At 39.6% G+C, this 23851-nt stretch overlaps 1 protein-coding gene and 1 long non-coding RNA gene across 4 annotated transcripts; both read right to left on the bottom strand.

Moving 5' to 3' along the window:
* Positions 1-1615: 1615 nt before the first annotated feature.
* LOC145429604 (uncharacterized) lies at positions 1616-8284 on the bottom strand. Its single transcript, XR_013909860.1, has 4 exons — positions 7394-8284; positions 6692-6865; positions 5421-5504; positions 1616-1965 (listed from the first exon to the last, which is right to left on the bottom strand). It is a non-coding gene; the product is annotated as an uncharacterized LOC145429604 (long non-coding RNA).
* A 1321-nt stretch (positions 8285-9605) lies between these two features.
* On the bottom strand, positions 9606-22775 carry LOC113008292 (uncharacterized). 3 transcript variants are annotated; one of them, XM_080303249.1, is made up of 13 exons: positions 21563-22775; positions 20788-20931; positions 19594-19756; positions 19314-19506; positions 17371-17415; positions 16622-16666; positions 15873-15917; positions 15124-15168; positions 14155-14208; positions 11987-13976; positions 11805-11870; positions 11042-11356; positions 9606-10546 (listed from the first exon to the last, which is right to left on the bottom strand). In XM_080303249.1, the coding sequence occupies exons 2-13, from the start codon at positions 20894-20896 to the stop codon at positions 10332-10334; spliced, it is 3285 nt and encodes a 1094-aa protein (XP_080159375.1). In that variant the 5' UTR covers positions 20897-20931; positions 21563-22775; the 3' UTR covers positions 9606-10331. The 3 variants fall into 3 exon arrangements, with proteins under 3 accessions (XP_080159375.1, XP_080159376.1, XP_080159377.1); XM_080303250.1 differs by lacking the exon at positions 16622-16666; XM_080303251.1 differs by lacking the exons at positions 16622-16666; positions 17371-17415.
* Positions 22776-23851: the final 1076 nt, after the last annotated feature.

The following is a 23851-nucleotide window of genomic DNA, read 5'->3' as shown; positions in this document are numbered from 1 at the left end:
AAAACAAGGACGTCAGATGAGCTGGCGCTAAATAATCAAAACTAGGAATCACAAGAGGCATAGATATGAACATGGACACTACACAGATGGATGAGTGAAGAGCGAGCTAATATATACTAGGTAACGTGAAACACCGGGGAACTCAGCTAAAAAATCAGGAATAATGTTAATGGAGACATAAAACTCAATATGAAGCACACGAGATTATCTAAATAAAACTGAAACTAACACACACACTGAGAACCAGACTAAGACATGCGAACCCGAGAACCTGAGAGACAGAAGAGAAACAGGCAAGACAGGATAGAAAGAACAGAATGGAATTACAAAAGGAGACAACTCAAACTACAGAACCAAGAAGATGAACTTGAGTATAAACAGAAACTACAAACAGAGGATATAATAAATGCAAAGAAAGCCATCAAAATCTGCTCCTGAGAAATGTAACTGAGTGACGGAAGATAAATGAAAATGTTACCAAATCGTAAAACCATCAACAAACAGCCTCAAAAGTTCCTAAATTAATGTATTTTCAGTTGCAGCATATTGAGAGGTAAAACATATAATACTTCTTGTATTTGTATGGCTTTTTTACAAGCGATTCACGTAACTTCCTGCAGTGTTTTCTTATGATAGAATCCATTTCTAAAGCATGAATGCAGAAGTGCACATGTTTCTCTCGTGGACGGATCATGTGGGGCTTTTGTTGCACTAAAGAAGATATTGTGCTTATGTAAGTAGTTAATGCCAGAAATGATAAGGATCATGCCAGACAGTACATGTATGAACATATCACATACCTGGATTGCTAAAAACAAAACAGGTTTTTGAGCCAATGACCTGATGAGAATACAGACGTGTTATCATAGTGCTTCCGTTTTTGATTCACATCAGAACGAATGTGCAGCTCAGAGAAGGACTTCATGCACTGCGTTGGTTTAGTATCTGAAATAAAAATGTACTTTAGTTGAACAAATACAAAGTGTTTCTGCTATTACTGGATAAAAATCTGCTTGAATGTTCCCCAGTTTTTAACTATTTTTAATTTGATTTTAAGTTAGAGGGAGGGTCAGCAGACAGCTGGCATGTGAAGATAATCGGTTACCCCGGTAGCCCCAGCTGAAGTTAATTGTCTTTCATGAACAGAAAGCCTGGATTTTCCCTCATCTCAGGGTTAAGTTGACAAATTCAGAGTTGTTAGCTAAACCTGCTTTCTGGAATAGGGCTCTGGTTTGCTCTTGTGTTTTGTGGTTTCACTCTCTCCGTGGTCTGGCTTGGGTTGGGCATGCATGGTTCTACTTCTGGATGGAGGCGTGGTCTCCCGCTCTTTGGTCATCCGCTTCATCACCTGGATTCTTCTTCTGCAATGTAAAGTAAGCTGTTCCACTCACCTCCCAATCCAGTATCACGGAGTAACATTGACAGCATTTCTGACAGACTTACCTGGACTAATTTACCTCTCCGCTCACGCAGTGAAATGCTGTCCAGTTACCTGCTTTGGCTCCATGCTGTGATCCTCTCTGTGCAAGCTATTCTTTCATGAAAAACAAAACCTGTGGCCCTCTTCAATTACCACCAATTACAAAAATGCAGTAAAAGCAATAAGTCTATTGGAATGATTTCAGTTTGTTTTAATGTTAAACATGGTAATGTACTGCAATCCACAGGAGAAAAGGATTAAAACAAAGACAGACATGTAAAGTTAAGATTGCATATTCATGAATATCACATTTACAATATGAATGAGCAGAAAATACAGTTAGATGTTATTTAAAAGTGACACACTACAGCTGAAAATGATCCTGGCAGGCTGAACAAGGAAGGTGCTGCTCCCAGACTTCCGCATTGTGGCGAAGGACACTCAAAGCTCTCAGAGTGCAAATATCAAAGCTCGGCTGGTAGCTTTCCTGTTGATGGTTTGGAGACGCACGGAGGTGCTGAGACTGTTCACTGTGGTGTTCATAGCTGTTACATGGTGAAAAATAGCATGAACACAAGCATTAATACCTTAAAGTCACTGATAATAGCTTTGCTTGTCTCAAAGGCTGACTGCTCTGGTGGAAATGTCCAGACTCCACGGTCTTGGACTACAGCTGGCCAGTTGAGATGGTGGTCTCATTTTGAGCAGATTTTAGCGTGTCCTTTCAATTCTTTGCACCCTACGTGTGGGGTGTGTACCTGGAGGCAATGGCCCCTTTCTCCACCATGTTTGGTTCTGGTTGGGGTGACACATTAGCTCCAGTCTCACGGAAAGCAAAAGAGCGACTATTGTCACCTGATGCTGTCCAAGAGGGTGGAATTGGAGTCTATTTTCAAGATGCAGGGGTTACTTGAGAAGTTGCATTATACAGAGAACTACCACAACAGTTACCTGACTAAGACTACATGCATGGAAGCATTAGAAAATACATGTAGCAGAAATTACTTATTTCTCAGTATAAAAGTTATATATTTCTGAAGTAGTTTAATCACTAACAGTGAAAACTGAACATGTTTCTTTTGCATTAATGAAATAAATCATCTGCAAAAGTAAATATCACATGTAAAATGTTGGCCTTTTAAAAACATATTTAGATACATAAACACTTTTAAACAGTATTAACAAAAATGCTATGTTCAAAAAGGCAGCTATATTTATTCCACTCTAAGCAAGATCATCTCCAAGTGGTTTATGTCAGACACACTGAACTCAAGAGCAGACTGTTTGATGTCTCTAAGAATCTAAAGATTTCAGGACCCTTCATGGGAGGCATGCCAGAAAAACATGTGCTTTCTAAAAAGAATATAAAAAGACAACAGACTGAAGCTGAATAAAGACAATGACCAGCTAGATAACTAAACCTAACCTTTCTGTATAAAAAGCTGTCTGAAGGGAATGCTGAAAAATAAGGGCTCATAATGCAAGAAACTTGACCATATAATGGCTCAAAAAGATTTCAGGGTTTCATCGAGGACTAATTCTATAGAAATACACAGAACTTTGAACTTTAAGATGTGGGGATTTGAAATAGTCTGCTAATTCAGGAATACTTTTGTCCCTCTTCCCGCTCCACCACAATCACCCACACATGCAGGGCCTTGGGGTAAAGGTGTGTCACCAGGGTGCAGGGGAGGCATCCCCCCCTCTGTCCCCTTCTGGCTGCCTGTGCCTCAATTTTATCCCAAAACATTCACATTACTCACTATAGGATCTTGGGGGTGGGCACGCTACACGGAATCCAAAGTACCATCAGGGTGTACGTCTCACCCCTGGCGTCGTTGCCCACCCCTCAATTTTAAATACACGTAGACATTGAGGGCTAGCAGGAGGGACTATGCGCTTACCTGCTGCTCTCTGGCAGGTAGCTCCATGCCCTCCTGGGTTTTAAATGCACCTTAGAACACACATGCATCAACACTACATATGAGCGGGTGGAGAGAGGTTTGGAGTCTTCACACACCCCGTGTGTGCGGCCTTGCTGGAGCGGGGGGGCTAGGAGGAGGAGTTGGCTGTCCGACTGGGGTCTGGAATGTGGGGCCTCCCTGCTGCTGCTGCGGAGTCGGGGCGGTCTGTTTCTCTTCACCCCAGGGAAAAGGGTAACACTACCTGGGTCTGGGTGCAGTTCCCCCCTCCAGGGGCGGGGGCACCTAGACCCGGTTCGTAGAGTACGCTTGGGGAGTGTGATCGTGTGTACAGCGTCTCTTTATGTCTGTCTCTACGTTGGTTGAGTGTGGAGTAAGTGCATATGAGAGCATGAGGGTGGGAATGGATGTTTGTATATGTGTGTGCCTGTATGTCTGTGTCTATATGTCAGGTTGGGTATCAGACGCCACCTCTCTGGGGACATCTCAGGCCCTCCAAGGTTTGGAGGCCTATCTCCCCCCACCACCACTTCCCCTGCCAGTGGCAGACGCCCTCAGACATCGGTGCGTTGGTGGTTCTTTGTGCCCGGGGATGGGCGTCCAGGTACACACCGGCTCACTCCTTGGCGGCCGCTTATCGGGGCCTGGAGCCTGGGGCTCGCTCGGGCCACTTCGGAGGTGGGGTGCCCCCGGCCTCTCGGCCTGGGGCTCGGTCACTCAGGCACAGCTGGCTGCCGGCGGAGCTCACGGGCGCGTCACTGCAACTCCCCCTGGCTTCTGCTCCGCGGCTGCTGAGTGAACCCTCATCTGGGACTCTCCTCAGCTCTTTCTGGGACAGTGGCGCGGCTGCCCCTCTGTTGGTCTTCCTTGGTCTCTTGTGTTCTGGGGGCCTCTTGATGTCTGGAGTTTTGATCTCCTCCATACCTGCTTCATACCCTGGAGGACGGGGCTGAGGCTCCCCCACACCCTCTAGCAGATCATTACATGACGGAACCTTTTAAAAAACAAGCGCGTCCATGCTCACAGGTGTACACACGGGTGATCACACCCACAAACTACACCCTTTTTGGCTCCTACCTCAAAGCACACTGTGTTCTGTTGATCTTATGCGCTGCACAATAATGTTTAATATTTAGTATTTACTGTCATATTCCCATATATCATTGTGATGTTGTTTATTCTATTACTCTTGTTCTCTTCTGCTTGTTTTCTGTTTTCTTTCTCAACAGGTGATCCAGGTGATTGATATTTGTATTTTTTGTCTGCTTATTTTGTTGTTTTTGTTTTTTGCCCTTTATCCCCGTCCCTCTTCTCCGCTGTTTTTCTTTCCCTTTCTTTCTCCCCTTTCTTTTCCCCAGTCAAATCTGTCCCATATTTAGGAAGTGAAAATAAAATAAACAATAAAAGGTGAATCAAATAGACCATTCAGCAAGGCTGGGATGGTCAATTTGGTAAAGTAAATCCGTTGGGCATCTTTCTTCGCCTTTAGACAACAATTCTGATGCAAAAGAGCCAAACGGGACAGGCAAAAAAAAAAAAAAAAAGGAAATACTTTTGTCAAAAAAAGAGTGAAATATTATCATTTTAATGAGCTATTGTCAGAAACAAATGAACATCTTCAAAATACCTCAAATATTTATGTTTTGTTATGTTTTTCCTTTTCCTCCGATCTGAGGCCAACAGTGTAACTGATTTTTCAACCGAAGAATATTTGATCTTCTGATATTTGTGCTGAATCACTGTTCAATGTTTTTCCCATGTGTTTGTCAACTAGAACCTACCACTGGGATCGAATGTTTGCTTGTCCATTTGATATTTTTCCTATTTTTGTTGAAACTGAGAACATGTATGTTTTATATACAAGTGCTGTACAAAAAAGAATGATAAATAATGTAAGTATAACTATTTTGCAAATAATGACAGAAAAAAACACAGAAATGGTCTTTCATCTGTTTTTACATTTTAAGCTTTTATGCCTTCTTTTTTATCTTTTAGCTGTAACAAGGTAAATCACTGATGAAATACAGGAAAAATCCCTTGTAATCGCCACAGCAAAGATTCATATAAAACCAGCTTACCCACAGGCCTTGGAGTGGATAGTGTGTACTCTGCCCAGCTGTCCTGGATATAATCCATGCACATTCCTCCCCAAACGTGATCTTCTGTAGAGAAAAAGAAACAAAATTCTGTGTGAAAAACTTTTTGCTCTTACTCCTGACATTGCTACACTTCATTAATCATGACTCAGATATCCAAAAATATAAAATAATAAAATTACATTTGATCACATGAAAGTTCATGAAATCAATAAGGTTACAGACTTTTCTAATACATTTTTGAAAGCTAACTATAGGGCCAGTTGTTATTTCTTTCTCCAGTGGGCTAGTAGAGTTTTGCTCCAGCAAGATAGAGAAATCAAATCCAAGCTATCTGCCGAGTACAGTGACTGCATTTGCTTCTACTTGGATTTCTGCATATATTTGGGATTTACTGTAAATGTAATACTTTTATGACAAGAATGATCTGATGTTAGCCAAATATATAGTTACTCCACTACTGCAGCAGGATAGATGTGAAAGCTTTTTTGAAGTCTTTCTCCTTTCAATTTTGAAACTTACATATATACACTTTTACACTGTTCAAAAAGAATTGCCTGACATTCTTTTGGGGGCCTTGTGCTCAATCCACGGCAGTGTGGAGACCAATTGGCATTTGACAATGAAGACAAAATCGGCAGATCCACCACTGGCATCCTGTGCTTTTCACAAATAAGCACATGCTCACCCTACGCACTTTAAGACAGATGTAACAGGGTCTGGAGAAACTGTGGAAAACGTTGTGCTCCCTGTCACATGGTTCAGCATGACCGGTTTGGTGGTGGGAAGAAATCACCAGGACACCATCTGCCATCTTATTAGCTTGTCATACAAGCATGTCAGGGTCAGACAAACTACTGAGTGTTATTTATGTTGTTGCAATGAAATTTCTGCAAAATGATCCAGCCTGCCACATCAGAATTTCATTTTGAATTAAGGGGTTGTGTGTGAATTCAGCCCTTTGTAGGCTGATCATTTTAATTTCCATCAAACGATGCCATCCTGCCGTTCCTAACACAATGCGCAGTTCAGTATAGATATAAGCATGACTTTTTTTTAACAAGTTTTTTTATTTCTTTCTTTTATTTTGTAGCAGTATAATTTACATTTATTACTTATACCATAAGTAAATTTGAGGGCTATTTGTAACAAAGTATTTACACATTATGGCATTAATACTTTTACTTAAGCAAAAGGTCAGAGTGTTTTTTGAGAACTTTATCCAGATTTAGTTTGAGAGAGTGACCACTCACTTTGGTTTTAACATAGCTGGTGAGACAAGCTCTTTGGAGTTGTGAGACTCTCTGAACTCATGCAGCCTCACAGCGACACCGGATCCTGCCATCACTGTCCAAGTTAATGTCTGCAACGGATCCCAGTGAAGGTCAACAATGAATCCACTATCACAGTTCAAGTTTGAGAGTTTCCTGAAGAAAACACAGGAGACACAATAATCTCTGCTGAATAATGCATTTCTATATCATCAGTCAGCCTTTAAATCTGTGAACATGCCTAATTAGAACCCTAAGAAATACAGTCATCTTTGAGCCTCTAAAGTAATATATGTGTGCAGTATTCTGGTGTCATGTGCTAATATATTTTGATGGGTAATGATTATTTTGACCACTTGAGGTTGCTAGTGAGAAGTTACTGTTTTAGTTATGTTCATAGTGTCGTATTTTTAGTATATATAAATATAGTATTTTACTAACTAATAATACTAATAATAATACTAATAACTATATTTTGTACAGCATATTTAATCCAAGTATAGTTGTAGGCAAAAGAAATGCAGTCAAAGCCTGCATATAAAAACAATCACATTAGTGAGTTTAAGCACAGAATAGGAAAAATATAATGAATTCATTTATTTAATAACTTTGGCTTTGAAATATGTTTCCTACATAAGAAAAGCCTTGTTAATTGAAAAAGCAGCGGAGGACGTGCAGCCTTACCTTAACATGAGAGAGTCATCACATCTATTCGTCCTATCAACCCGAGACCAGATACACTCGATTCTGCTCACTATTTCCTATCCTATGTTTCTCTTCTCTTCTCTGACAGAGAAACCCAACACTAAGTGCTCTGGCAACAAAGAAAGCTGATACTAGCAACTTTAATCTCTCTCTGCCTCTCTCACTCCCTCACTTGCTCACACACAGACACATGCATACACTTGTAGTTCCAATTTGACCTGCTAGTAATTTGCACAGAGAAATATGTGGGACATCTTATCTTGCATACACACATTCATTCATCCAGAACTTCAAATTCCTGTAAAACAATGTTTCTATCTTCAGTTCAGAGGTTCGATTTTTTTTTTTACATTATGGCGACTGGGTTGGTTATCATAAAGAATATCAGATTCTGCTGTAGACACAGGCTGGGACCTCCCACAGTCCACTAAGCACTTCTACTCCAGTTGATTATTTGCTATAATGGCAGAACTTTTGTCTTCTGTTTGGTCCTTAGTCTCACTTTTTCTTTCATTCTTTCTTTTTTTTTCGGTTTTTTTTCTTTCTACTCAAATCAGTCATGGCAGAGCATCTGTTGGTTCCATGAAAATATCTTCTGGTCCTTCTTCTTATCTACAGTTTGACAACAGGCTATCACACTGTTTACCCTATAAAGCCTTTGAAAGGATGTTGCTGTAAGCTGGTGCTACATTAAAAGAACTGAGCTGAACTGACCTCAGTTTAATTAATATTAACATCTCCAAAACAGGAATAATACCTGGAGCGTACAAACACAGAAGTTGACACTTGTTCAGACGAAGAGAGTTCAACATACCTAGGGTATCTTTGTGTTATCTGGTTTCACTTATTCTAACTTACCCAAGTAATTGGTTGACATCATCTAACCAGTCACAGAGGCATGTTTCACAGATCATATGACTTGTTTTCCACAAAAAATGATCCCAATGAGTGGCGCCTGCTGCAGAAATATTATCAAATGGTGATATAAATCTCTACAGATCACAAAAATGTACCAGTAAAATACAATATTGTTGTTAAAATGATGCTGATAAATGTTGCAGAAAATGTTTTAGTTATTCTGGCGATTTAGTGCACACAATAAATATTTTAATTCCAATTAATAGTTTTATCACCAAGTGCGTTCTCACTGCAGATTATTATTTGTAATGTGATGGCTGCAGTTCACACTGAATCCATTTAAACATTAAAGCTTACTATCACACAGCCTAATAAAGGAGATGCTTCAACTTGTCGCAGATCAAAAGTAAATCCTTTTTATTGGTTGAACAGGTATCCTTGCTGTGTATTCTGTGTTTGGAGGTCCTTCCAGGAATGTTGATGCTATTTTCTGAAGATTTATTTGGTCAGTAGGTGATAATTTCATACCTGCTGATCTTTAATCTGGATCTTAACCTGCTCTGTAGCAGGTTTCAAAAATATTTAAAATATGCTCACAAATATGCTAATACAATAACAATAACAATCTTCATCATAATCACAATTATAATAATGGCATCAAGTGCTGAGATCTAACAATAAAAAACAAAAAAAATCAACGTGTACAATGAATTTACATCTATTAATAAATCTCATTTTTGAACAATATCCTTAAACTACCTCATGGACGTTGTAGACCAGAGACTGAGACTGAATTGTTCTTTCAGACACCAATTGATTAATGCAAAGCACCAGCACCAGCAACAGGAGCATCACTCCCACAGCCAGACTGGGACCGGATCCTTAAACAAAGCAGCCATTGAGTGGAAGGCTGGGGAGGAAAAGAGGGGGGGTTGCTATACATTTTCTTAAAACACAACAAAACAAAACAAACAAACAAACAACAAAACATTACCGAAAATACATATTTTGTGTTGGGCAAAACATACACTTAAATATACACACAAAGAAGACACTTATATCTGCTGTGAATCATAGGAAATGAATTATAACTGAACTGAAACTGGACAGATACAAACGCTTCACACACACACACACACACACACACACACACACACACACACACACATACGTGTTTTCATGATATATCAGTACCTATGACAAAAATGTGACAAATGGGAACGTGCCTTTCTGAAGGTCCTAGAGGCATGGGAATCACAAAAAATTTGACCCATGCTTCCAGGAACACGCCCATCTGTTGAGATTTTGGCTAGGGTTAAATTTTGGTCAAACCTGAATTTACTGCTACTTATGAGGACACTGTCAGGTTTATGTGACTTATGAGTACCATAAGGTCACACACACTGATATTTCATGTTTAGGTGAATTGTGAAGCCCATGGATACACACATAATTTTCAAGTATACATGACTTATAAGGACCAGGTAAGGGTAGGGTCTGTATTTTCAGCTTGGCTCCTTTTGAGATTACAATATAATAGGCATGGATGCACAATAGTAATGCTCACCAGTCGGGTAACTTCTGACAGAAATATCAGACATTCATGTGTTAATACAACACAGTAAATCTGAGCTGTATAGAGACTTAAAAAGAGACATAGCTCAAAAATGTGGTCAGTCTACTTTTTAAGTCTTAATATTGTATTGCATTAATTTTGCAGTGAATGTTTATGTGAATAAAAACATGGAACATTTTCTGCCTTTCTTATTTTTTAATTACAAAATGCACCCATAATAAACAGATTTATGGGTATAAACAATGCAATGCAGAGACCTGTAATACTGAAATAACTGTGAGTGACCTGCAATACTGAAATAACTGAGAGTAACAAACTATCTCCCTTGAGTATTAACTTATGATGGCAAAAACCAGGAGAAAGGACTGAGTAACTTAGTCATTACTAACCCAACAGACAAAGTCAAAAATTAAAAAAAAAATAAAAATGAAAATCAAGTTAATTTTAACTGATGCAGCATTCCTGAACCTGCATTTTGTAATTTTATTTATTCATCTTTCTTTTCAATGCTACGATCCTGTTGTGGATGTAATACTTTATGGCAACCCAGTCTCTGCCTTTCAGAGCTGCCGGCTCTGCTTGGATGCAGGAGTCACATTCCTTTTTGCCAGGTACTTTGCAGCTTGTTATGAAATGAAGTAAGTGCCGCTCAACAGCCTTTACTTCATCATCTGTCCACTTGCACCTTGCCTTCCCAGCTGTCATAAATGGAAACAAAAAAATATATATCTTAATGCGAATGTAAGATAAGAGAGAAAATATTCTAGTTTCTAATGTGAATACAAAATGTTCTTAAACCTTGCTTTCTACTGGAGCACTTTAAAGGAGCAATAAGCACAATTCATCATACTTAGGTTGAAGGAATTAAAAATGGCTATGTGAATAATTAGAGGTGTAATTTCATCTGGAGTACAGCATGAAGTCACAATCCCTCTCTCTGTGTTGATCTCCAGCCATAGACTTTGGTTTGGTTTACAGGCAGTGCAAAACAGCACACCTAGCAGTGAAAAGATATTGCTTAATGCTCCTTCAAGGATGCTTGGGATGAACCATTTGAAGTGCTGTGTTCTGCTGGGAATCAAAGAAGATGAAACGGATTATGATAAAAGCTCTTAATAGTGTCATGCCTGAAAAGAATAAACATGTCCATTGATAACAAGTATATTCACTTAAAACATTTTGTATATGGGTACCTTTACCCTTTCCTGGTGCAGTGTTGCTGATGTTTTTGCTGTCCAGGGTGGTTGAGGCAGAAGCGCCCTCCATATTGTCCAGGGTGGTTGAGGCAGAAGCGCCCTCCATGTTGTCCAGGGTGGTTGAGGCAGATGCGCCCTCCATATTGTCCAGGGTGGTTGAGGCAGAAGCGCCCTCCATATTGTCCAGGGTGGTTGAGGCAGAAGCGCCCTCCATATTGTCCAGGGTGGTTGAGGCAGAAGCGCCCTCCATATTGTCCAGGGAAGCTGAGTAAAGTGTGTGGCTTTGGTTCCCAGAATTCTTGGTCCTTGAGCCTTTGAAAAGTAACAGTGAAATATGAGAATTAATGCATTTTTTGTTTGCATTGTAGGCAAAGTCAGCATTGGGCAGTGTGTAATTTTACATTTGATATGAATATTTTACATGTGAACATAATCTACTAATAATACTCATCAATACTCAGGCATCTCCCTAGAAACACATTACTTGCATGCACTACCTCTCAACTTGTGTGCCTAATCTCACAGAAGTGGACCTCCTAATCCTTATATTTAATATTTGCCTTTGTATTGCTTATTTATGCATTTTGCCAGACTTCAATGTATCCAGATCTTTTAGTACCATATTAATGAATGGTGTCTACCATTCTGTCTAATTTATATACTGCTGTCCCTTAAGCCCATCTAACATGACATGAACCTATTAACTGTCTCCAGTCTCATAACTTAAAGATATTATCACACACTGGGCAAGTCAAGATACCTTTGTGTTGTTGAGGGTCAGTGATGGTTTCTCCACTGGAATCATCATCACTTGTAACTGCTTCATCTTGTTGGGGAAAAATAATCAAGACAAAATATTTATATTAGAATCTGCTGAACATTCACAAATGTTATATTCAAAGATAACTATGTTTCAAAAAAAGAGAAAGAAAAAGAATTCACCATCAGGATTGATCACGATGTCATCCAGCCCTTTCCCCTGCAGGTCAGACAGTTTTCCTTTCTCCATTGCAATCAACAGTTTGCTGACTTTTGCAAGCTGCAGGGTACTCTCTGGAAGCCGGTAGAATTCTCGATGGACACGGATGTCGTGTCCGAGAAAGGTGGCAAGTTGATCCATTTCATTTTCTTTTAGATTTAGTACTGTGGACAAAGTGGCAACTTGTTTCCGCAATCTTGTTGAGGTAAGGGCCTCTGGGTACTTTGCACCACATTTATTTGCATACTTGCGAAAGCAGTCAGAGCCTCTGTAATGGGAAAGGACACCTGGGCGTGCAAACAAGTACACATTCTCTGTGTGGACTTGACACTCACTTCTGGCTTTTGCGAGGAGCTCCATTGCAGTGATCATGTCAGGTGTGAGAAGCACAGGTACCATTCTTGATCTTTTACCACGAATCTCAACTCTGTCAAAGTGCTTTGCAAGTTTCCTTTCAAACTCAGTTAGGCCGATCATAATGTCAGGATTCAACTCTGTGCGATTCCGGGATGTAAAAACCTGGAGCTCCATTTTTGAAACTTCTCCTTGCCTTTTTCTGTTAAATAGCACTACCTGCGTCAAAGTCACTTGAGCAAGATTTCCGAAGGTTGTGCTGTTGGGTTTTTCCTCAAGGTCCTTCATGTACATTGCGGACTTGGTAGCAAGAAACGTATGCAGCAGTGACACATCCTGTGTAAATGGCAAAATCTGTGGTTTATTCCATTTGGCTTGTTGAAGTGTGCCCAATGCAGCAGCTGAAATGGACTCTGACCACTTTTTTTCATACAGAGTGGCAAACTGCTTGGCTGACTCTGCAACATCATAGCGATTTGCAATGATGGCTTTACACTGCACAATGCTTGCAACTTTAGCCAAACTGTGTCCCAATTTCAAAGCCAAGGATGGGGTTTTATATGAGTTGCTCTCCTGCTCATAACCAGCAACAGCTCTGACTGCTTGTATGACATGGGGAAAGTTAGTAGGCATAACAAGGTCTTCTGTGCTCTTCAAAGGTGTCATAGCTCTGGCGGTTATCAATAACCTTGCGATCTCTCTCATTTTTTGGCGTATGTAATCATTCCTTTTCTCATTTGGTTTTCTGCCATTGTACAGTGACTCACCAAGGCTAAGAATGTCTCTTTCACTCGTTACTACAAAGGAAATGTCATCCTGATTCATTTCACAAGCAATCTTCCATACAGCTTCATGAACTTGATCAGGTTTCGGTAATTGCAGATGCATCCGTCTTTGCCCAGAGGGAGCTTCCTCATTAAACCTCTGAGGGCACCTTCTCACATGCCTCCAAAGGCAATTTCTTGCATATAGTCCTTGACAAAATTTACAATGACGGTAGTCCTCAGATCCTGTTGCAGTAGTGGGTCTTCGACAAGCAACCATTTCTCCAGCACCAGAAGTTGCCACAGTAGCATTATGGTTAAAGTTTCCCCTCTTCTTAATAGAGCGCAACAAATCTCTTCTTTTGCAGGATCTTTTATCATAACTGAAGGCGCTTGCAACTTCCGGCACATTACCGTGGGCAGATTCAAGGTGTCTTGCCAATTTAGCAATGGCCTTTTTACAATATAGACAGTATTGCTTCTTGTTGTACTTGCTTTGTCTTTCCGTGTTTGGCAAAGGTAGGACTTTTATGGAGCTGTTTTTAGGTGATGTGACCCCTGATGAATCAAAACTGCGGCTTGTTACCGAAGTACTGTGACTGCTACTTCTCAGTGACAAATTAAATGTTGTAGGTTTCTCTGAACTGGTGATCTTCCCACTGTGTCCTGAAGCCGTCTCCAATGCCATGTCATTTAACGTATTTTGGGGAACCACAGATTCTGTGATTTTCATGTCCACACTATGGAGACTTGTGTCAGAGGAACTGCCACATGAATCTGGGAAATAGTCTTTATCTTCATAATCCGTACAATCTGAGAATTCATCAGTAGAGATCTGAACGAAAATGGAGAAAAAGCATCTTTGTATTTATTAATAGCTAGAATGTCATTCCCCCTCCAGTAGCAGAACATTCTGCAATCCATGACTTGATGAAAATGCATTCATGTAGTAAATATGCATAATTACATAGCATAAACAATTTGAATGAAGAAGAAAAAGGCAGCTGGCTTACCTGCTCTGAGGTAGCTGTCTGGTGAAAGGTGAGAACTCGAGATTTTTGTCTGGCCTTACATGAAACGTAACAAATTCAATGTTTGTAATTATAATTCATTTGAAAACTAACTCAAAATTATTATGCAATTCAGTATACTGTAAAAAACATTGCTAGTAGGTTAAGAAATGAAAAACAATGCATTGTAACTTAATAGTGAGAATGATTTAACATACATATCACACACTTTGTGTCATGTCATTTTGACATAAAATCTTGGGTGAAAATTAATTTGTGAACCCTGTCAATCATTAATTATATTTGCTGAGATGAAAGGCTGCATTGAGTTCACATATATGTCACAGATACATTAGTGAACATTATTGACAGGAGGATCTGAGTTCCTTATGCCAGATTCTATAGAAACTTAACACAGTACAGTTCTGCTACCCAACAATATGAGGACAGTGTAACACACACACACTAGAGTTGTTGGTCCAACCATATGAGGACGTATTCTGAAACACACTCATGTTCTTCACAGCTTGAAACAATATGAGGACATGACGACTGAACACATGTAGAGTTCATGTTCCTGACTTCTAACTTGTCCTGCTGTTGTCAATAAAAGCTCTAAACCCAACACTGATGTAAAGCCATCTATTTCCCCAGAAATCCAATCATGTAAACTGATCAGCTTCAGGTTAAATGGACAAAAACATGTGTAAAAGGACAAAAATATTAAATTTAATTGGAATAAAGACCAAATTGATGCTTTAAAGGGAAAGTTTGGACTAACAACTGGTATAGCCAATTTCCTTCTCCTAATGCTAATGTTGATTTTGGGAAACTTTCACTCAAACTGATTGTTTTAATACAATCAAAGTGCATTTCATTTATGCACTAGGCCCAACTGACTCATATACTTGATTCCAAATACAAAAATTTATGCGTAACCTGTTGGAGGAATGAAGTGGATTTGTCACTCACTTCTTGGTCTGTAGGAGGTTGGGACAGGGTCTCAACACTTGGTGTCTGCAACAAAAGACAACAATATAATGTCAGAAACATTCTGTACTACAAATGCTGACTAGCTCATTAACTACAGATCATACTTGTTTCAGTGAACATTATTACAGAAGGATCTGACTTCCTTATGCCAGATTCTATAGAAACTTAACACAGTACAGTTCTGCTACCCAACAATATGAGGACAGTGTAACACACACACACTAGAGTTGTTGGTCCAACCATATGAGGACGTATTCTGAAACACACTCATGTTCTTCACAGCTTGAAACAATATGAGGACATGACGACTGAACACATGTAGAGTTCATGTTCCTGACTTCTAACTTGTCCTGCTGTTGTCAATAAAAGCTCTAAACCCAACACTGATGTAAAGCCATCTATTTCCCCAGAAATCCAATCATGTAAACTGATCAGCTTCAGGTTAAATGGACAAAAACATGTGTAAAAGGACAAAAATATTAAATTTAATTGGAATAAAGACCAAATTGATGCTTTAAAGGGAAAGTTTGGACTAACAACTGGTATAGCCAATTTCCTTCTCCTAATGCTAATGTTGATTTTGGGAAACTTTCACTCAAACTGATTGTTTTAATACAATCAAAGTGCATTTCATTTATGCACTAGGCCCAACTGACTCATATACTTGATTCCAAATACAAAAATTTATGCGTAACCTGTTGGAGGAATGAAGTGGATTTGTCACTCACTTCTTGGTCTGTAGGAGGTTGGGACAGGGTCTCAACACTTGGTGTCTGCAACAAAAGACAACAATATAATGTCAGAAACATTCTGTACTACAAATGCTGACTAGCTCATTAACTACAGATCATACTTGTTTCAGTGAACATTATTACAGAAGGATCTGACTTCCTTATGCCAGATTCTATAGAAACTTAACACAGTACAGTTCTGCTACCCAACAATATGAGGACAGTGTAACACACACACACTAGAGTTGTTGGTCCAACCATATGAGGACGTATTCTGAAACACACTCATGTTCTTCACAGCTTGAAACAATATGAGGACATGACGACTGAACACATGTAGAGTTCATGTTCCTGACTTCCAACTTGTCCTGCTGTTGTCAATAAAAGCTCTAAACCCAACACTGATGTAAAGCCATCTATTTCCCCAGAAATCCAATCATGTAAACTGATCAGCTTCAGGTTAAATGGACAAAAACATGCGTAAAAGGACAAAAATATTAAATTTAATTGGAATAAAGACCAAATTGATGCTTTAAAGGGAAAGTTTGGACTAACAACTGGTATAGCCAATTTCCTTCTCCTAATGCTAATGTTGATTTTGGGAAACTTTCACTCAAACTGATTGTTTTAATACAATCAAAGTGCATTTCATTTATGCACTAGGCCCAACTGACTCATATACTTGATTCCAAATACAAAAATTTATGCGTAACCTGTTGGAGGAATGAAGTGGATTTGTCACTCACTTCTTGGTCTGTAGGAGGTTGGGACAGGGTCTCAACACTTGGTGTCTGCAACAAAAGACAACAATATAATGTCAGAAACATTCTGTACTACAAATGCTGACTAGCTCATTAACTACAGATCATACTTGTTTCAGTGAACATTATTACAGAAGGATCTGACTTCCTTATGCCAGATTCTATAGAAACTTAACACAGTACAGTTCTGCTACCCAACAATATGAGGACAGTGTAACACACACACACTAGAGTTGTTGGTCCAACCATATGAGGACGTATTCTGAAACACACTCATGTTCTTCACAGCTTGAAACAATATGAGGACATGACGACTGAACACATGTAGAGTTCATGTTCCTGACTTCTAACTTGTCCTGCTGTTGTCAATAAAAGCTCTAAACCCAACACTGATGTAAAGCCATCTATTTCCCCAGAAATCCAATCATGTAAACTGATCAGCTTCAGGTTAAATGGACAAAAACATGTGTAAAAGGACAAAAATATTAAATTTAATTGGAATAAAGACCAAATTGATGCTTTAAAGGGAAAGTTTGGACTAACAACTGGTATAGCCAATTTCCTTCTCCTAATGCTAATGTTGATTTTGGGAAACTTTCACTCAAACTGATTGTTTTAATACAATCAAAGTGCATTTCATTTATGCACTAGGCCCAACTGACTCATATACTTGATTCCAAATACAAAAATTTATGCGTAACCTGTTGGAGGAATGAAGTGGATTTGTCACTCACTTCTTGGTCTGTAGGAGGTTGGGACAGGGTCTCAACACTTGGTGTCTGCAACAAAAGACAACAATATAATGTCAGAAACATTCTGTACTACAAATGCTGACTAGCTCATTAACTACAGATCATACTTGTTTCAGTGAACATTATTACAGAAGGATCTGACTTCCTTATGCCAGATTCTATAGAAACTTAACACAGTACAGTTCTGCTACCCAACAATATGAGGACAGTGTAACACACACACACTAGAGTTGTTGGTCCAACCATATGAGGACGTATTCTGAAACACACTCATGTTCTTCACAGCTTGAAACAATATGAGGACATGACGACTGAACACATGTAGAGTTCATGTTCCTGACTTCTAACTTGTCCTGCTGTTGTCAATAAAAGCTCTAAACCCAACACTGATGTAAAGCCATCTATTTCCCCAGAAATCCAATCATGTAAACTGATCAGCTTCAGGTTAAATGGACAAAAACATGTGTAAAAGGACAAAAATATTAAATTTAATTGGAATAAAGACCAAATTGATGCTTTAAAACCCTCGCAGGGTTTAAGTCAAAATAGGGACCCTTTGGATTTTTGATTCTCAATATATCAATCATTTTAAAGACTAGTTGCATGAAACTTGGCCATGAGGTGCATTTTAGGATTATTTTTAAAATTCAATGATCCCCTCTATGGTGTGGTATATAGCAAAGGAGATTCACATAAGTGTTACCTCCTGTGTTCCTCGTACCATTTTGGGTCCCATTGACTCCCATTATAATCACATATTTTCGATATACTGTAATCCTGACATGTGATGATGCCTTTCTCGTGAATACCTAATGGATCTAAGCCTCAGCCTTCAAAATAAAGGAAAAATAGGTTTTGGATCAAATGAGCAAAATATTAGGTACAGCACCACCATAGACATTTTCAGTGGTTTTGAATGCAGGACATGGTTATCTTACTATGCAAAATACATGACAATAAAACAGCTCACCACCATAAAATAGTCTTGATGTAGTGGAACTGATATAACAGAGTGGTGTGAATGTGATTGAGAATATATTTATACTGTGTGTCGGTCGCAAACAAAACAGCCTATAGAGCCACCTTCTTGAAGTGAACAACGGCAGCCTGCTCCGTTTTTTGTTTTTTTTCCCTTCTCTGAACCTCTGTCAGTGTTATGTTGCTCCACTTTGCACACACTGGCTCTGAGCAAGTGAGTGGAGGGGTGCAAAAGCAGCCACGTGTTTGCAGAGCAGAGGGGGGAGGGGTGCAAAAACAGCCACCTGTTTGCAGAGCAGAGGGGGGAGGGGCAGTTGTTACTCTCTCAGTGGCAAGTCAGCAGAGCTGGGGGAGAGACAGAGAGAGATCCTTTTCTATCTTCTTGGATTCAAGTGCACATTTGAAGTCTGTGAGAATAGTTTGCAGCCTTGTCTTGCGAGTCATTTCTGCACAGACGCCACGAAATGCACAGACGCGCGCACGGACAACACAAAGCGCACGGTCAATTTCGGGGAGGCTCTTGCTGAGAAAGAGCAGCAGTGCTCATCGTGCAAACAGCACATTATTATCGTAACTGCTGCAAAGATATATATATTCTGAAACACACTCATGTTCTTCACAGCTTGAAACAATATGAGGACATGACGACTGAACACATGTAGAGTTCATGTTCCTGACTTCTAACTTGTCCTGCTGTTGGCAATAAAAGCTCTAAACCCAACACTGATGTAAAGCCATCTATTTCCCCAGAAATCCAATCATGTAAACTGATCAGCTTCAGGTTAAATGGACAAAAACATGTGTAAAAGGACAAAAATATCAAATTTTGTCAATAAAACCCTGCACTGATCTACTCTGGTCTTCATAACTAGAATAATATCTATCTTTTCATCTACTAATATTTAACATTCCCTGTACTGCACAATCTATGAAGAGGATTTACTTACCAGAGCTCGCCATGGCCACATAGATTCTCCATAGTCATAGGTGATTTCACTCTCCGCTTGGATATTTTCAATAGCAAACAAGCAGAGATGAGGTTTATCCTGGACTGCCAGCTGTTTCATCTTGCAGTTTGGGTACTTGTGGTCATCATTAACCAGCCGGCCAAGTGAGTCGTCTTCACGGGAGGCATCAATGCTAAAAGTGAAGAAAAGAACATATGTTTTGTTCACTAAAAACATAATGTTGTAAAGAACAACTGATATTGTATATGCCTTTACTTACCACCATGTGCTATTTTTCCATTTAAAATCAAATAGGAAAGCAGTTTGCTTTTCTGTGTACTTTTTCTGCCGCTTGTCCCGTTCATGTTCTGAGATAAGCTCCCCACGGTACTCGACCACAAAGGATCCCTTTTCAATTGGTTCAGAGGCAAATACACCACGTCCTAATACAAGATGTTCAATAAGTAGCGTTAAGTAATACAATCCAAATCAGGTTTACTGCAGCTGATCAGCCACTGACAAAACATATGCAGAACAAACAATCACAAAATGTTTTAATTGTGAGGGGAACATCTAGATCAGGGGTGCCCAATCCCGGTCCTCGAGAGCTACTGTCCTGCAGCTTTTAGATGCATCCTTGTTCCACACAGCTCTCGAGGACCGGGATTGGGCACCCCTGATCTAGATGCTTACGTTCAGGGCTGCAACAAATGAGTTGATACAATAAATAAATGCTAATAATAAAAAAAACAATTATTAAAATAGTTGGCAACAAATTTCAAATACATGAAAATATAAAACATTTTTTAATCTAGATGATAGATAGATAGCTAGCTAGCTTTGGGAGGTTCCCTCAGGGAAACTGAAGCAATTGTTATATATTTGTCACGGTCCGGGGCAGCGGCCGTGTGGAGAGTGGAAGGAGGACCCAAAACGCAGCACTTATTCAGGTGTGAGGGTGATTTATTGATAATATCAAACACAAAGTGGAGATGGCAAACAGAACTAAGGACGAAACTAAACTGGGATAAACTACACAGAGGAGTGGGAAACCTGAACATGAAGGGAGAACAGCAGGGAGAGCACGCAGAGGATTACACCAGGTATGAACACAGACGACGCGACGAGGAACAGAGGCAAACACACACTATAAATACACAGAGAGACACTGGGAAGTCACACACAGGTGGGAGACACAGCTGGACCTGATTAACCTGATGAGACAGGGGAACACTAACACCAGGGACCAACAGAGGGAGCACAAACCCAGAACCCAGTGTCTAAAATCCCAAATACAAACCATCCCAAAACAGCCATGAATAATAATGAAAGTAATAACAATAAAGAACATAAACACAAAGTCACCGAGTCATGGTCGCAGGGCCATGACAATATTATTAAATATTATAATAAACATTAGTTGCAGCTCTGGTAATATTCATGCAGTAGCCATAAGGAACAACATATAACATACCTTTATAGTCATTGATCCATTGGGCCTTTAAACAAGTCTTGTCACTTCCAGATAAAATAAAGTGAGCAGCCTCTGCTTCAGGACGAAGTCTGAGTCTTCTTTTTGACATGTTCTTCACTCTCAATCTGCTCAACCTGTACACATCTTCATGAGAAAATGACGAAAAGTCAGCAAGACAAAACCAACCAGTACTTTCTTTACATGGTATTTTAAATAGTATTTTTCTGCCTTAAATCACAATGCATTTGCTAATCAGACTAATATACCAGTGCAAACACTTTGCAAATGTAATGTGACATTAAATTACCTTCACGAATAATTTTAACATGCCAATACACGGACAAATACTGTAAACTGTGCACTTTACTACCATTACTGAAACACTAATGTCATTGATTTGTGCTAAACAGGAAAACATTAATATTATCATTTAAATCCCAGAAAACATATCTTGAAATAAAATGCGTGTTGCAGTAGCCTACACTTAAAAAGAGCTTAGACTGACTGTCTCTGCAGTTGGAGATGCAGAGAGGGCCGCAGGCCCTTTAACTCCAGTGGAAATTTAAAAACAACTAAATTTAACTTCTAATATCTGTTGCTGAAGATAAAGCTAAAGTATATTTATTACCATTTATCATCATGCACCATTTTAACTTTATTCAAATCGATTGTGTGTTGTTTCCATTCCATTTAGCTAACATTAATTAGCTTGTTAAACATACAACTTTACCTCGAAGCGTGCGTGAAATCATGGATATCAAAGGTAAATACATACGTCAAGATAAATCTCTCCTGAGTGCTGAAGGTCCCGGATGTGCCGTTCACGCAGAGCTCCGGCGAGTTTGTATCTTGCCGTGACCAGCAGCTCTTTGGTTGAGGCTTTCGAACAATCAGATGCATCTTTACTCACTTGTTGACCAATCAGAGACGTCGTTCTATGCTCCACTGACGAAATGCTGCATCCTCTCACCAGCCACGGTCTCTCCTCGTCCATTTAACAACAAAAACACAGCAACACGTGCTGGATTTGAGGTAGGAACACTTGAGAACTGTCACAATGTTTTGCAAACTGCTGTTACAGTTAATTTCGTTCCGTTAATTTGTTTGGTTCCTATTCTTAAGTAACACTTAATACACATGTGGTTAGCTTGCTGGTCTAGTTTAAGTTAGCATGGGCATGCTGTTCACTGAGAGTAAGGCCAAAATTGTCCTGATATTGTCAGTGTGTTATCATAAACATGCAGCACCCCTAGACCCCCAAGTTAAAATACAGATAATAGATAAGCAATTTAAGAAAATAAGTATAATGTATATAATAAATGATTTTACTGTCACTTTCCTGGGTCTGTTGACCCAGCGTTTTAAGTTTTAGTTTGTTTGGATGTCGATGTTTGTTTATAAGTTCTTTAGGTTTGCTAAGTTCATTTGTTTATTAGATTACCCTTGTGATGTCTGTTTTATTGGGAAAGTCCTTGTCCTATATGCAATGAGTCTAGTTTTGTTTCCCCTTGTCCCAGCTGTTCCTCATCCCCTCATTATCTCTCTGTGTACTTACAGTGGCTTGCAAAAGTATTCGTCCCTCTTTTCCACATTTTGTCACATTACTGCCACAAACACAAATTGTCATGGTCCTGGGTCGGTGACCTAGCGCTTTTAGTTTATTATCATTTTCTAGTTTATTATTATTATGATGATGATTATTATTATTGTTTGAGTTCTATGTCTTATATTTGGTCTGCCTCTGAGTCTGTGTCTCTGTCTATGGTGTCACCCCGTATGTTTGTGAATCTGTCTGTTTAGTTCTGTGTCTTGTTTGGTTCCCCGTGTCTGAGTTTCCTGTTTTATTGTGAAGGTCTCTGTCTGATGTGAGTGTGTTCACTTTACGTTTCCCCTGTCCCGTCAGCTCTGATTCCTCCCAGCCGTGTTGCCCTCCTGTCTCTCATCCCCTGATTACTGGTGTGTGTATTTAAGCCCTGTGTGTTCTCCTGCCTGTTGCCGGTTTGTCTGTGTTCCTCCATGTCAGTCTGTGTTACTCGGTGTCCTGCTGGTCGTCGTCTCGGCCTCTCAGCCCTTTGTCGTATGCTCCCAGGTCTGTTATTTTAGTTCTTCCCAGTTTAGGTGTCTTCAGTTATTTGTCATGCCCCACTGCTTGTTTGCCACTACACCTTGTAAATAAACTTCACTAGCATTTTCATCCACTGCTTGCATCTCGGGTCCTCCTTCCTCCACACCACACGGCTCGCCTTCCCAGCCGTGACACAAATCAATTTTAATGGAATCCAATTGCAGCAAAAGGTGGTTCTACAAAGTATTGACTCAGGGGGCTGAATAATTGCGCACACCCCACTTTTCAGTTATTTATTTGTAAAAAATGTTTGGAATCATGTATGATTTTTGTTCCACTTCTCACGTGTACACCACTTTGTATTGGTCTTTCACGTGGAATTCCAATAAAATTGATTCATGTTTGTGGCTGTAATGTGACAAAATGTGGGAAAGTTAAAGGGGGCCGAATACTTTTGCAAGCCACTGTAAGTCCTGTCCTAATTTGTTCAGTGTCAGGTCATCTGTTGTCTTTGGTGCCACGTTTCCATGTTCCAGGTATCTTTGTATCCATGTCAGGTTTCATGGTTTTTTTGTTTTGTTTTTTTTTAATAAAAAATATTTTCCCCAGGTTAGGTTATTGTTTATCTTCACCTCTGCCTTCTGTTTTGTAATCTTTTAATTAAATTAAATTTTATTTATATAGCGCCAAATCACAACAACAATCGCCTGAAGGCGCTTTATATTGTACAGTAGATCGCACAATAATAGATACAGAGGAAAAACCCAACAATCATAGGACCACCTATGAGCAAGCGCTTTGGCGACAGTGGGAAGGAAAAACTCCCTTTTAACAGGAAGAAACCTCTGGCAGAACCAGGCTCAGGGAGCGGCGGGCATCTGCTGTGACTAGTTGGGGTGAGAAAAGGAAGACAGGACAAAGACATGCTGTGGATTAATAACAAGTATGATTCAGTGCAGAGAGGTCTATTAACACACAGTGAGTGAGAAAGGTGACTGG

Source organism: Astatotilapia calliptera, chromosome 6 (genome assembly GCF_964374335.1).
Source record: "Astatotilapia calliptera chromosome 6, fAstCal68.1, whole genome shotgun sequence".
NCBI classification, from domain to species: domain Eukaryota; kingdom Metazoa; phylum Chordata; class Actinopteri; order Cichliformes; family Cichlidae; genus Astatotilapia; species Astatotilapia calliptera.
Note: the sequence above shows the minus strand (reverse complement) of the source record. Positions and strands in the feature narration are given on the sequence as shown.

Excerpts from the sequence above, each read along its gene's own strand:
- LOC113008292 (XM_080303249.1), bottom strand. The coding sequence starts at position 20,896 with ATGTCAAAAAGAAGACTCAGACTTCGTCCTGAAGCAGAGGCTGCTCAC. Across the intron at positions 19,757-20,787 it reads ATGGATCAATGACTATAAAG|GACGTGGTGTATTTGCCTCT; the intron begins GTATGTTATATG and ends ATCTTGTATTAG. Across the intron at positions 14,209-15,123 it reads AACCTCCTACAGACCAAGAA|GCCAGACAAAAATCTCGAGT; the intron begins GTGAGTGACAAA and ends GTTTCATGTAAG.